The 15,960-nt window shown below is 36.0% G+C and overlaps 1 protein-coding gene across 3 annotated transcripts in view; it reads right to left on the bottom strand.

Annotated features, from left to right (window-relative positions):
- CTNNA3 (catenin alpha 3) overlaps positions 1-15,960 on the bottom strand; it is a 1,922,732-nt gene that overhangs the window by 1,447,688 nt on the left and 459,084 nt on the right. For all 3 annotated transcript variants that reach the window (XM_025285111.3, XM_025285110.3, XM_044942168.2), the window contains exon 6: positions 2,628-2,891. In XM_025285111.3, the coding sequence (XP_025140896.3) occupies positions 2,628-2,891 (264 nt within the window). The remainder of the gene's footprint in view (positions 1-2,627; positions 2,892-15,960) is intronic.

Genomic DNA, 15,960 nt, shown 5'->3' on the forward strand with positions numbered 1-15,960 from the left:
AATAGACAGGTTTACCAAGTATTCATTACACAGGGCAAACATTTAGATGATTGGGTATTATTAAAGAACCATCATTATTTTCCACCTCATCTAGACAAATAGGTCCTAAAATTTTCACATAAATGGTAATAATTGTGAACTTAATAGATTATTTCATTGATGCCAACATTTAGGAATTTAATAAGATTAGAAATGAAAATGCCTGTTTAAGATGTGTGACTAAAGTAAAAGCATATGGAAAGGTTATTTTAAACTTAAATGAATTATATATCTAATAAGTTTATTGTGAAAGTAATAATGTTGAAAACAACACAAGAATTATAGGCTGTGTGCTTGTTTAAGTTATCAGTAAAACTTTAGTAATTTTAATTGTGCGTTTTTTTTTTATTATGTAAGTATCTGCTTCCAAAGAGTCACCTCTGCCACTAATAATGAAAGCTAAAATCTACTGAGAACTCATTATATGCCAGTCACTGCTATGAGCATTGTTATATGTATTATTATTCACTGAGTCAGACAACATTAAGATATAAGTCCTATTATTATTATTTTCAATTTATAGGTGAGAAAATTAGAAAATTAAGAGTTGAATAAAATAGCTTACTTAAGATTGCATGGGCAGCAACCACCAGAGCTGGGATAGGAACCCAGGCATTTGGTCTCCTGAACCCTTATCTTTAAGCATTATATAGAATTGTCTTCCATTAAACAAGTACATATCTGACTTGGATAACCAATGATCTTTGACATTATACTGGAATGTCTGAGAAATAGCTCAACATTTTGAAAACTAAGTTGGTGATCTTCCTCTCAAAACTGACTTCACCCATTTCTTCCCCATCATAGTCGATAAAAACTCATCCAATTGCTCAAGCCAAAAAATAAACAAACAACAACAACAAAAATTTGGTAATTATCCGTGGTAGGAACAGAGAAGTACTGCCCATGTCTCCCTTCCATGTAGGACTTGCTGCCTAGCTGCGGAGAATGAGACCAGCAAATGTCCCTGGCTGTCAGTTCCTTTAGGATCTGCCTCAGCTGCAGAGAGGTTATCCCCACTCCCCATGTCTGCAGGTCAAACCCTTTCCAGGGCAGGGTGACCTGCCTCCAGTGACTGAAAGAGGCCCGACTATTTTTGCCGGACAAGATACACTTGAGGTTAAGACTCGCATCAGAGCTCCCTGCTTACTGGTTCAGCTTTGGAGGTCCAGCTCACAGGTAGACTTCTTCCTCTACTCAGTCCTGCTCCCTTCCTCTTCCTTCATAGACGTTAATTCCTAACAACACCTTGTATCCCAAACTGTCTAGTGTGTGCTTCTAAAGGACCTAAACTGCAACACTAGCCATGACTCTTCCCTTTCTCTCATACCCTACAACTAATTTGAATTGTCAAATCCAGCTGGCTCTTCTTACAAAATTTAGCCTTAATATTCACTAGCCACCCTGCTGCTGCTGCTGCTAAGTCACTTCAGTAGTGTCCGACTCTGTGCGACCCCATAGATGGCAGCCCACCAGGCTCCCCCGTCCCTGGGATTCTCCAGGCAAGAACACTGGAGTGGGTTGCCATTTCCTTCTCCAATGCATAAAAGTGAAAAGTGAAAGTGAAGTTGCTCAGTTGTGTCTGACCTGTAGCGACCCCATGGACTGCAGCCTACCAGGCTCCTCCGTCCATGGGATTTTCCAGGCAAGGGTACTGGAGTGGCGTGCCATCGCCTTCTCTGACTAGCCACCCTAGTCCAGACTAAAATGTAAAGAGGTCATGAGAGCAGTGCTCAATTATACCCCAAGCAGAAAGAACAGTTCGATAATAAGTATTCATGGAATGAATAAATTCTATATTTCATAAACTGATCTATGTAAAATAAAGTCATGTCAATATAATTAACAATCACAATTTAAATTCATTGACATCCTTGGAAGAGATGTAAAGGAATCAGAAGTCTACTGATAGAATGTGGTTGTTGTTTAGTCACTCAGTCGTGTCACCTCTTTTGCGACCCCGTGGACTGTAATCCTCCAGGCTCGTCTGTCCAAGGAATTTCCCAAGCAAGAATACTGGAATGGGTTGGCATTTCCTACTTCAGAGGATCCTCTCGACCCAGGGATTGAACCCATGTCTCCTGCATTGCAGGCAGATTCTTTACCACTGAGCCACCCAGGAAACCCACTGGTAGAATGCCGCTGCTGCTGCTAAGTCGCTTCAGTCGTGTCCAACTCTGTACTACCCCATAGATGGCAGCCCACCAGGCTCTGCCATCCCTGGAATCCTCCAAGCAAGAATACTGGAGTGGGTTGCCATTTCCTTCTCCAATGCATGCATGCATGCACACTAAGTCTCTTCAGTCGTGTCTGACTCTATGTGACCCCATAGATGGCAGCCCACTAGGCTCCTCAGTCCACAGGATTCTCTAGGCAAGAATACTGGAGTGGGTTGCCATTTCCTTCTCCTTACTGGTAGAATATCTACCTGCTAATCAATTCACTGGAAAACACAAACAATGATTGAGACTGAGTAGGATTTTTATTTACTCATATTCTGAACTCCAACCCAAGCATCTTAAAACACACACATTTAATTATTTTCTTACTGGTATATCAAATCACATTTTAATTTTCTCTCAACTTACCTCAAGCTCATCAAGGGCACTTCCCAGTGTTGCTGCCTGAGGCTCTGGTGGGGCTAACATGTCCTGGATGCCCTGTGAAGCATTTGAAATTACATTGAGGGCATTCTGAATTTCTCCACAAACTGTGTCCTTGCTAGCTTTAAGGGATGCAACATCAGAATGTTCCAAACAAGCTGAACAAATTGAATGAAGTATGGGCGAGTTCTCCTTCAATGAGGCCCGGGCACCTGCAATTTCATCCCTCTGATTTGGAGATTTTAGGTCCTGAGGAGAGAAATAAAAAGAGAGGTGATGGAAGAAAGATTTATACAAAGAAGCTCCATTTTTATGCCAATATAAACAAAAAGATAATAGATACCAGGAAGTTATAACTATAAGTCAAACTTAAGGGCATAAATTATTTCTACACTCTTGAATCTGTTAAAAGTTCTATGAAGCTGAGCCAATTAGCAAATAAAGGTCACAGTGGTACAGATGTGTGATAACTAACTTTTACATGTGTCAGTCATATACTTACGTCAGAAAAATACTCTGGCATTCACATTATTAACTGAATTATAAGAGGGCTTCAATTCCAAGGATGCTGATTACCTATTTGCATACACATGATGATTCCATTTAATGTTTCTGTTAAAACTAAACCAGTTAAGAATACTAAATTAAACCTCCCACCATTCAGCTATATTTCATTCTTTTTCAGAAATACTTGCTAATAAATTAATCTTGGATCTTTCTTTCTTCAACATTTATTCAGCATATAGTTATTGAGCATTTAGTATACACTAGCCCTTGTGCTTAGAAGTCAAGTGCACAGAAGGGAATTGTCCTATAGGGACCTTGTTCTCCTGAGGCTTATATTCTTGTTTGAGGGAAAGGGGACTGAAAGCAAATGATAAACTACATAAACAAATACATAAGACAATCTCAGGTAATGACGAATTCTATCAAGAAAACACAAAAGTGAGTGTCAGCAACTGACATGAAGAAAAGCTAGGTTAGCTTGGGTGATCAGAGGAGATAATTCCTCAAAGATGACATTTGCAATAAATATAAATAAAAAGCATTTCAAACAGTGGGAGGAGAGGAAAGAGTAAGTCCTATGTAAGTGATAGTGAATCAAAACCAGCTCAAATCTACAGGAAAAATCCTTGGAAAGTACTATCTTAGCCAAGAGATGAACGTTAACATCATCAATAATGTCACAAGGGTATCGGGTGATTCTTGATATATTGTGACAAGAAGAGTACTCCACCTGCCCGGAATTCTCTCCAAAGCTGATAGTCTCAATCTAATCATGAAAAAAAAAAAAACAACAAACAAAACCAGAATGGGGAAAATCCTACATGATATCTGGACAGTATTCCTCGATTAAGGTCACAGAAAATAAAGGTACTGGCTGATGAACTATCACAGAGCAGAGGAAACTGGAGAGACATGAAAACTAAATGCAACATAGAACCCTGGATCAGATCCTGGAACAGAAAGAAGACATTAATGGAAAAATTAATGAATTCCAAATAAAGTCCAGAGTTTAGGTAACAGTAATGCATCAATGTTTGCTCATTGTGGCAAATGTAAGACATTAACAGTGGAGGAAATCAGAAGAGTAGATCAGAAATTTCTGTATTATCTTTGCAACTTTCCCAGAAATCTAAAATTATCAATATAAAATAAAAAGTGTACTTTAAAGAAAACTAACTCAAGTGAACTGAACAATAATTTATGCATTCCACACATAATATCTAATGTAATACTTATAAAAACTCATGGTATGTATTATTCCTCTTTTTAAAGATGAGAAAACTGGCTTCCTTCAACAGTGATGTCTCCAGGATCTTACGCATTAACTTTCCATGATTTGTTACACAGTGATTTGTATTTATTGCCTCAAAGGTAGTAATACCTTTAAAAAGTTTGGAAACTCAGAATTAAGGGTAGAAAAAAATCATAAACTATGCATTTAATTTTTATCTGACATACCCCCAAATTTTATCTTTCAGAAAGTTAGGTATGGTATGGGTTCCTGGGCCAACTGACTGAGCTCAAGTCATTTCTTGCATTGTAACACAAGTCAGTGTGACTGCTAAAACATGATCTTAACAGTTTCTTGCAGGGAAAGGATTTCTCTCACTTGCTATTATACAAGGATGAGGACTTGTGTTATACAGTGACTTATAGTTTATAAAGTGTTTCTGGATAGTATCTCACTGATCATCACAACACCCCTCGAGGCAGTTAGGCTGGTGTTGTCAGCCCCATTTTAACTAAACAGGTATTTACTATCAGGAGATTAAAAAGCTGGCAGAAGAACTGAGATGCAAACTTAAATCTTCTGATTGAAAATCCCATGACTATTTCACAAGACTCTGCTACCTTTGAATAATGCTGCCTGAGGCTAATAAATGGCTGCACTACTATATTTTAGCTCCTTCCTTTCTGAAAATAAAGGCTGTCTGCTACTTCAGGTGGGCTTTGAGAGAGATTACCTTTTTTACAAGATGCAGGGAGGACAGTTAGAAGTAGCTGTCAATTCACTGTTCATACTCATTAATTACCCAGAAAAGACACTGCATGGTTTTCCTGACTTGCTATGATTTCCCCTCTAGATTTCTGGTCTGGGTTCAAGTTTCAGCTCTGTCATTAGTACCCCAAGCTGGGCAAGTCGGCTTTTCAGTGTCTGTGTTTCCATCTGTAAAAATGAGGATAACTGTACTCCTGCCAACCTAGTAAGAGGGTTCAGTAAGTAGCATAACAGAATTGGAATATGCTTGTAAAGTAGTAGAGAATTACAGGAAAAGTTCAGAAATATTTTATTCCTAAAATTTAGCAAACTTAGGGCACTGTTTTTGTTCTGTGATAGCCCGTGATTTTCATATTCCCAACAGTTTTGTACAACTGTGTGTGTGTGTGTGTGTGTGGGTGTGTGTGCGCGCACACGCGTGCACGCGCACGCTCAGTCATTCAGTCATGTCCAGTTCTTTGCAACCCCAAGAACTGTAGCCTACCAGGTTCCTCTGTCCAAGGAATTTTCCAGGCAAGAATACTGGAGTGGGTTGCTATTTCCTACTCCAGGGAATCTTCCCAACCCAGGGATCGAACCCACATCTTTTGCTTCTCCTACATTAGCAGGTGGATCCTTTATCTACATTTATCTCAATGTGACTTAGAGGAAAAATAATTTAATGTTTAAAAAGGATGTATACTCCTCCAAGGAATAATGACACCATGTATAAATATTCAGAAAGAACTGAAGAAAATTCTCTGCATATTACAGTAAAGCTATAACTATATAACTTCTTCTGAAATGATTTACACATTATACTTCTCTATTTAGAATGACAAAGTCAATGTTTAGGTAGTTTCTGGAAGATGAAAGTCTGTGAACATGTATTATTACAAATAAGGATAAAGTTAAAACATTATTCCTTTTACTCTGATAGTAGCTATATATATATATATCACTGTTAACTATGCTAATTTTTATGCTCTAGGAACTTTGAAGTTTTAAAAATTGTAATATATTTTAGCTTTTGAGCCTATACTTTGTTATCTCTGCCTAAAGCAATTTCAGAATTCTTAATGAGCACTGATAGCCTAAATAGCAAGCCAACAAAGCTTGTGAGAAAAGTTCAGTGAATGTAACAAAAATATCATATTATGGCAGCAGGTGGAAAAAGGCAGGTTACAGAGTTTAGGAAAGAAAAATTGAGAAGACAAGGTTATTTCTCCGAAAAGACATCCCAAAGGATAAATTTAATGTAGTAAATAAGCACACAAATAAAAGGACAGCTAATGAATGTCACACTTCTAAACAGAAGTTGTGGCTCTTTTGTTTTAACGATCACATGAAAGGTTCATAAGTTGTCTATTTATACTTAAATTTAAAACCAGGTCAAAATAGGAATTAAATGGTAGGGTCAATTAGGGATTTCTCTGGATGAAGAATTGTAAAGAACTGCATCTTGAGGATTGGTACTTATTTAATATCTTTTTTAATGCTCCAGAAGAAAAAGCTTACATGAGATTTCCAAGTTAGGGAGACATTAAATGCTTCCAGCTGATGAAGAAATACACAGATGGGACTAAAAAAGAAGATTCTACAAGTCTGTGCAAGTGGGTAGAGAAGCAACATATGAGTTTTAACCCTGGCAAGAGAATAAAATATATTTAGGGATTTTAAAGATATAAAGATATAAAGCAAGTATAAAAATGGAGGGCTCTAAGCGATCAGTTAATTAATTCAACTGTTCATTCAACAGTATTGTTGAGCCCCCCTGTACCTATCAGGCAGTGTGCTAAATGTTAAGCAAGCAAAATAAAGAGCTTACAGATCAGAAGGGGAAAACAAAAAATTTACATGGGAGTTAAAATAGAGTTATTGATAGCATAGAGGAAAGTTCTTCAGATTGAGGGGAATTGAAGAAAATTTGTCAGAGGAGAAGACTCTTAAACAGTGAGCAAAAATCATTCCTGTGAACAGTGTGGAGAAAACAGCATGTGCAAAGGCCTGAGGCATAACAGAGCAAGGAGCCTGCACGCTACTGCAAGTACCACTGCAAGTATAGGGACGCTGAGCAAGAACGGTGGTGAATCCCTCTAGAAAGGCAGGCAGATGCCACGCTAAAGAACTGTGAGCGCTACAGCTCAGATGTGTGTTCTTCAAAGATTGCTCTATAAGTGACCATTTAGTGGCCAGAGAGAATGAAATTTCAGTCAGGGAGACCGTGCAGGAATCCAAGCAAGAGACAGTGAGGGCCTAAATGCTGAACACTATTGCTAGCCCGTAGTAGGATGGGTCCAGAAATATTTATGAGGGAAAAAGGTAAGACATGGTGATACTTAGATGGGGAAGAGGAATGGAGGGATCTAGAAGCATCTAGAAAATTGTTTTAACCACTGTGTACCTCGTGATGCATTCACTAAGATGGAGAATATGGGATGAATAATGCATTTGAAAGAGTAAGGTAAAGTACATTTTGTTATCTGCCAAATGTGAGATGCCAGCATACTATCCAAATAAAAATGTACTATACATGGATTGAGAATTGATCAAGAAATAGAAATCTGTGAATCAGTAGCTTATAGTTGGGAGCTAATGTCATGTGTGTGGAAGTTACAGGGCCTTCACCAGGCCTTCACCAGGATAAATGTTACAAAAAAGAGAACCTGGGAGTAATCATAAGTTGTTTCTTGAAGATGTAAAACTGAAAGTTTTCTGGGCTAGCCCAAAACCCTAAATATGTATTGTAAATTAACAAAAAGGACATCAGAAGATATTGAACTCTCAAAAATAACAAAGAAGCAAGCAAAAACACATCCATATCTTAGAGTTTAGGGCCCCAAATACTGTGGATAATTATGGTCACTATATTCTAAAAAATGAATTAAAATTTAAAAAAAAAGTGCAACTTGGAAAACTGTATGACTTCGGTATGAGGGAGCTAAAAATACAGGGTCAATTTTCTTCAAAAAAGGGAAATTTGTATTGGAGTATCCATGAGTTTTTAACAGTATAGAAATTATAAATGAACTTTACAAGTTGTTGATGAACTTCTTTACTAAATATAGAAACAATAGATCAAGGAAGAAGCATTTTAGATTCTAGTGAAATCAATTAAAAATACATCTATTCATATTGCTGTCTCCCTCACTTCATTACACTTCCCTTGAATGCAAGCACACAGCTTAGTTATTTTTTAATCCATTATCTAGCAGTACACGGCACATATAAGTATCTTAATCATTTTTGAAGAAACAAATAGAAAAATCAGTAAGAAATAAGCAAGAGGAAGTTAGAAAGGGTAAGAAACTTGGGATATGATTATTTCAAGAAAACAAATATATGGAAAATATACATAATCCAGAGAGTCTAGACAAACTTGCACATGATAATTCTACAAAAAGCTAAAGAGTACAATTAAATTATATCCATCTTTACATCAAATTTTAGTGAAGTCACTGATACAACTGCTTTGGAAAACTGATAGTGTCTACTAAAGTTTAATACATATGTACATCCCCACAAGCCAACTTTGTTCCACTCCTGGGAGAAGATACACATTTATGGAAATATTTTCATGTTCACTAAAAGTCATATAAAATTGTTCATAGAAATACTCTTCATATAGACCCAAATTAGGAGCAACCCAGAGTGATAAGAATGAACAAAATGCAGTTACATGCCACAATATAAAATATGGAATGAAAATACCAGACATAAAGAGTACATATTAATATTATTTGAGTCTGTCTATATAAAGTTCAAACTCAGCAAAGCTAATCTCTAATTTTAGAAATCAGTATAGTGTTTATTCTTTCAGAGTGATTAGAGACTAGAAAGGGGCATAAGGGATCATTTGAATTCTGGCAGTTCTCAGTGTCTTGCCCTGGGTACTTGTTACCTTGGAGGTGGTATGTTTAGCTTGAAAAATTAATTGACTTGTATGCATATAGGCTATACATTTCATGATGCATATTATACTTCAATTTTAAAAAATTATATCAAAAATCAAACAAAACAAAAGTGTTACTAAAGCCAAGCATATAGGCACTGGTATAAAAAGCTATATAGACCTGTTATGTTACATTTCCCATGATATTATGAGAAGGATGAAAAAGTTGGATATGAAATACATTTGTAAATATCATCGACCCATTTAAGGGCTTCTGTTTAAAAAAGAAAAAACCTAAATGGTTCAAAAATAAGAAGGGAAAGTTCCTATAACTTGGCCATCAGAAAGGGCAAAGCTAAAGGATTTTCACAGCAATTGATTCCATACACCCTTGAACAAACACACATTTCAAAGAATCAGAGAAAACTTCCTTACTAAGCTACATCCCTGCCCAAATGGATAGCTCAGCAGATACCCTGCTCAACAAAGCAGAACTATATGCACATTATTTTTTCTCTTCCAGGTGTTTAAATGAAATTTCTGGAGCTGACAAAACCACTCTGGTAGTAGAGGGATGGGAGCTCATAAAAGAGCAGTTTTGTTTTCTTAAGACTAAGAGATATATACAGCAGAAAAGTCTAATGGATACTTTGCTATTTGGATTCCATTCTTGGTTGGCTTTTATCCCATCTTCTTTCTGCCAAGATGCCGCCTGCTAACTGCTTCACTGGACTGGGCAGCTTCATGTTCTATTAGAAATCAAAATAGTGCAAACACCTGCTAATTTAAATGTTTTTCCCCAACATAAATTAGGAAGTGGATACTTAGCATTAACTGAGCTGAGGGATATAATATGGTGAAACAAGAACAGACTGCAGAGATTAAAAGAAGGTTCTGAGGAAAAAATAAAGATTAAAAAAATGGAAGATTTTATAATCAAAACATTATTAAGCAGCAGAGAAAGACCTTCACTGATTTTTCTATTTTTATTTCTCATTTTCTATTTCATGTTAATAGAATAAAATCAATATAGAAGAAAATAAAAGAATTCTTCAAATTCAAATATAAAACTGAGAAACTATATAATGATCGTATTGAAATATCCCCAGGGTATGTACTCTAAGCCTTAATGCATACCTTGAGTAGTTGAAATACACCAAAGTGAATATTAAAACTCCAAAGAAACCTCCTAGGAAAGCAATATTACTTAATTCTGATGCAGACTATTGTGTCAGTTAAGAAAATGTATATATAAAGTTCAGAAATGCACTGCATTCATTTTCTATCCATCTGAAAGAAATATAGTATGCATTAATCTATTATTTGCCTAAAATTTATATCTAAAAATAAATATTATCTGAAGTCATCTATCATATGATTATAGTAAAAGGAATAAGCAGAAAGCACTAAAAAATGAGCTACTTCAATAAGATCCACTTGCTGTGCTTCATGCTTCCTTCCATTTGTGCGTATACTTTATCACTTGATCTAATAAAAATTCAAATATCCGTAAGTCAGAAAACTTTTTCCATATAGATTAATTAGTACCTGTGAGAGTTATCTTGAATTTTAATATCTAGTCAAGGATCAATAATTATCATTATCTTTACAATTCCTTATATAAGTTTCTGTAACTCACTTGAGAGAAATCAATCATGGCTTCCCAAATATTCTGGCGCACCTCAGAAAATGAATAGAGTTACTTAGTATAAATGGGATCCAAGCCCAGGGACATTGATGCAACTTCTTAGTTAATAATACTTTACATTCATGGAGTGGTTTATCCTGCTTAATATGTTTCCAGTTATTCTTTCACAAAGAATACCTTGAGAAGATATAAAAAGTACTATTATTTTTTAAATTAATAAAATGTGGTATTGCTGAATGTAAATGTAAAGCCAACATTTATTAAATAGCTATAATGCTTCCTACAGGGAAACACTATTTTCTCGCATTTAATGGCCCAGTTTTGAATAAGATCCAGGATTGGCTCCTATATTAACGCTCTTTCTACCTAACACTATTTTTTTTGTTATTGTCAGTAGCTTCATTATCTCTCACAAAGTCTGTCTAAGGACAGACTGTAGGTTCTGTAGTGGCCCAAAAGAAAATACACATTTTAGGCATTCCTTCCTAACAAATAATTGTCACACCTAATACAACTCAGATAACAAACTTATTCCTTAACTCAGTTTTAGAATAAGGCTGATAAGAAAACCTCAGGCCAAAATTGTAACACTATAAATTAAACTGTGATTGATAAGGTTATTTATTTTGCCAAAAACATATTTGAAGAAAGAGTAAAAGTATCTTCTTGACCTTTTTAATCTACTATTGATAAAGGAACAACTCTAAACATAGCAACTTAGTAATGATAGCTTAATGGTTGCTTTTCCCAGAGGTTAAAAAAAAAGAAGAAGAAGAAATGTTTGGCTTTTTAGTTTAATTCAGCAGCCCTGAAACACCTGCTACAAGGTATGACTGCAAAGCTAAATCTATAAACTCAGGTGCTTATTTTAAGTGTGAAGCATGAATAGCCCAGATGTCAGTCAACGGAAAGCGGTGAAGCTCTCATACACTAGAGAGTATCTAGCCCATTTAAAAACCATTCAAATCCAACTGTAGCCAAACAAACTACAACAACAACAAAAACAAAAAATCCCTGACCTCGACTCTAAAATTCTAGCACAGATGCTTGTGTAAACCTTATGAATGCAGCCTCCATGATTTATATTTACACCATATGTGTATCTGACCTTGGAAGAGATTGTAAAGGTGGATAATACATATCCCTGGGCCTGAGGAGTCTACCAAACACGAGATGAGGCAAATGCTGGGCAACTCCAAGGCAGGAAGTCTGTCTCATAATGAAAACAGCATGAGCTTTGGGGTTACAATTCCAACACAAAAACATTCCGATAGGAGGAGATTTTGATTGTCATAACTAACCTTACTTCAGCTACAACATGGGGATGATAAGTCCTACCTTCCAAGGTATTAATGAGGTTACCTAATTTAATGTGAAATATTTTCTGGAATTTTCTTATATGACCTCTCTCTGTGGCAAACTCTATGGTAAACTATTGGCCATATTCCCTCCTTAAAAGTTTCTCCTCAGTCCTCTTAGATGACAATGAATACTAAATTTAGGTTAACAGGAAGTGACCTCTCTACCGAGTTCCAGCAGAATAACTCAAGTTGGATCTCAAAATAAACATGTCCAAAACTGAACCCATTGCTTTTCTTATACACACTCCCAAATATGTTTCTCCTTCAACATTCTCAGACTGAAGCACCCCAAATCCCAGCTTACTAACAATAAACTTAAGGAGCATCCTTGATTCTTCTATTCCCTCATTCCAATCATTAGGTAAGATCTGTTATTCTCCCTATCAAATACTTCTCCAGTAAGTACCCTTTGTTCTTATCCTCATTACTAATAGTAGTCTAGAGGAAAAATGATTAGGGAGAAAATGGAAAAAGTGTGATACAAGGAGGAGAGAAAAAAATCACAGAAATATTAGAAACATTAGCTTTTTGGCTAATACAATATTTTGTCTATGATACAATTAGAGGAATCTCTCTAAACTTCAAATATGATCCTCACACCCCAACTTGAAATTTTCAAATGGCTTTTAATTCAACCACAATAAATTTCATATTGTTTATTATAGACAAACATGACCTGACTCCAGCTTCTCTAACTTCACTTTCTACCACTTCTCTCACAGGAACCCTTTTCTCTAGTCACATAGAATCACATGAGGTTGTACAGGTGCCTTTGCATGAGCTATGCCCCTACCTCCCCTCGTATCTCCTGCTGTGTGTCGTTTATCCTTCAAGACATTCTCACATTCTGTCGTCTACAGACACACTCACATGTTCCAACAGTACTTACATAGCACTCATCTAGCACTTATTAAACCATCACCATTGGCTATATTTATTCACTGACATATCTATGTTTCTCACTGAATTATGAGTTCCTATTGGGGCCAAAATAATGTCCTAATTCTTTCATTCCCTGGGCTTTGTATACAGAATGACCAATTAATTAATAACATCTATCACCACTTTAAAGACACCGGAAAACTTTGAGGGTTACTGCCTTAAAATAATTTACTTCTCCAGGAGATAAAATTTCTAATTCTGAAGAGGAAATCACAACTGTAAAGAGCTAAGTTACACTCATTCTAGAATGGAAATATTCTTCTTTAATTGTGTTCCCAATTAGGCTAACTAGATTTCCCTATGAACTATTCTTCCAAGTGTGCTGGCCTAGCTGTTGATGACAGTTTTTAACCACTTACATGCAAGGGTGTCATTCAGTGCTTATTGCTGTGTATCTCAGGTTGTTCTGAAAATACCTAATTTCTAATTAACATTCCCTAGCAGGAAGCAAGACCTTAAGCAGAATGCATGTAGGATGTCCCATATTTAACATGTTTTTAGAAAGTTAAGTTAGTGTTCTCTACATTAATCAATAATCAGATCTATTTGCTTGAGGAAAACAGAAATAACTTAGGTTAATAATCTGGTTAAGTTTTAAGTATTCTTAGATGTTGATCTCAATAAAGTATTTATACAGTAGAACTGAACTAAGAGCTACGAGGAAATACAAATACAAAGTAAAAATAAGCACCCACTCTGAAGTCTTCCACTCTTTGGAAATTGTTAAATAATATATGTTAAGTGGTGAAGAAAATTAGTGGGACAGATCAGAATTATTACAGGAACTGTAAAGAAAAGCAGGGCTCAGCATTAAAGAATCCACCTGCCAATGCAGGAGACTCGGGTTTGGTCCCTGGGTTTGGACTAACCCCTGGAGAACAAAATGGCAACTCACTCCAGTATTCTTGCCTGGAAAATCCCATGAACAGAGGAGCCTGGTGGGCTACAGTTCATGTGGTTGCAAAGAGTCAGACACGACTTAGTGACTAAACAACAAAAAAAGAAAAGCATGGGTAGGTTAAGAACTTCTTCACAGAGAGGCATGTGAACATTTCAAATTTATCAGGTAAAAGAGAGTAAAAAAAGCTGACTTAAAGTCAGTTGGCTCTTGAGACTTCCCTGGTGGTCCAGTGATTAAGATGCTATACTTCCAATCCAGGAGGCATGGATTTGATCCATGGTTAGGGAACTAAGACCCCAAATGCCATGGGCTGTGGCCAAAAAATAAAAACTAATAATAACTAAAAATAAAAGTCAGTTGGTTCTCTAGTATGCTTCTCAAACAGCATATCAAAACCTGAGCTCCTGATAATACCCTTCAACCCTCTACTCCCAGTATTCACCAGTTCAGGAAATGGCGATTCTTTCAGATGTCCAGGCCAAAAAACTTTTCAGCCTTTACTGCTGTTTCTTTCAAACCTCATATCTGTCTTGTCAGCAAAATCTATCAGTTTTACTTTCATTTATTGAGAATTTGGCATCTTATCACCTCTAGCATGTCATCAGGTCACCGCTTTGCTCAAACTACCCTACACATCTTTCTGACCTCATCCTTACTACTCTCCTTGCTCACTATGATCCAACAACATGGACCTCCTTGCTGGTTCTCTAAAACTCGATGCACACCGCACCTCTACCTTAGGCTATCCCATTGCTGGCACACTCTTCTGGATCTGTGACTGGCTCCTTCTCTTACTTTTGAGTCTTCACTCAAAAATCAACTTTTCAGCAAGACCTCCACCCTCTATCAAAAAATTCAACAATTTCACTCTCAAGATGTCATGCTCCTTCTCTGCTTTATTTTCTTCATATTACTATTTATCACTAATATACTTTATATTATTACTATTTATCATGTTTGCTTTCTGTCTTATTCAATAGAATGTAAGCTTCATTGGGGCACATGAAAGGTATTTGCCAAATGCTCATTAATGAATGAATGAACATCAACTCAAATTAAAATTTTGCAATTACTTTGAAATATCTCACACATGCAAAAATTATCCTATCACATATGATAATGAAATACCAGAAAACTGTGTAGTTATAAATAGGAAGACAGATAAAGGACACAAAAATAGATAGCACAAAACTTCCTGCTTCCTTTTCCCTCTTATTCCAGAGACAGATTTCAAAACAAGTTTACATATATATATATATATATATATATATATATATGTACTATGATTTGCTTCTGAGTTTTACTTATATCATATTTCACACTTTCCATAATGCATACAGAAAGCTTCTGAACTTAAAACATAATGGCTATGGCTGCAGTTGAAAGATCAATTGTATATGCCTGTCTATTAGAAGGTAAGTTATATTTAAAATCCAGACCCCTAACTAACAAAGATTTTGCCTTACTTAAGAACTAGATAGTGTGAATGTATCTTCTATACACTGAGTATCCACTGTTTAGTTTTTGCCAATTTAAATACTCACATCTCTAGGAATGGCTGCAATCCACCCTGGTATATAAAATAAATTAGCATTCTTGCACTCTGGAGAAAAGTATGTGTTTAGCACCAAATGGAATCAGCAGATGACTAAATAACTCTTTTTTGCCTTGTTTCCATAATAAATACAACAGATGCAAAATGCTGGAATGTGGACAACTCCTAGAAGGATGGTGTTTTCCTCTAATGCAGAAATAAGCCATTCAAAAATGCATTCAATGTAACACAAAAGAATTAGCAAGAACCACTTGGTTTATTTATTGCCATCAAGGTGATGTTATGACTAACTGTACCACAAATACCTCTGTAGCCCAAATGAAGCATAAGACTGTCTTTGATATTAAGCATCACTAATTATCTTATAAAATTATAGCAATGGTAATTCAAGTCCAAAATAAAGGATTGTCACATAAATGATTTAGAAAAACTATAATTCACACTAAATACTGAGAATTACCCAAACTCAGGAGACAGTTAAAGACATGAGATATGATCTCTAAAATATGAAGTAATAGAGGAGGACCCTTTCAA

Source organism: Bubalus bubalis, chromosome 4, assembly GCF_019923935.1.
Source record: "Bubalus bubalis isolate 160015118507 breed Murrah chromosome 4, NDDB_SH_1, whole genome shotgun sequence".
Taxonomy (NCBI): domain Eukaryota; kingdom Metazoa; phylum Chordata; class Mammalia; order Artiodactyla; family Bovidae; genus Bubalus; species Bubalus bubalis.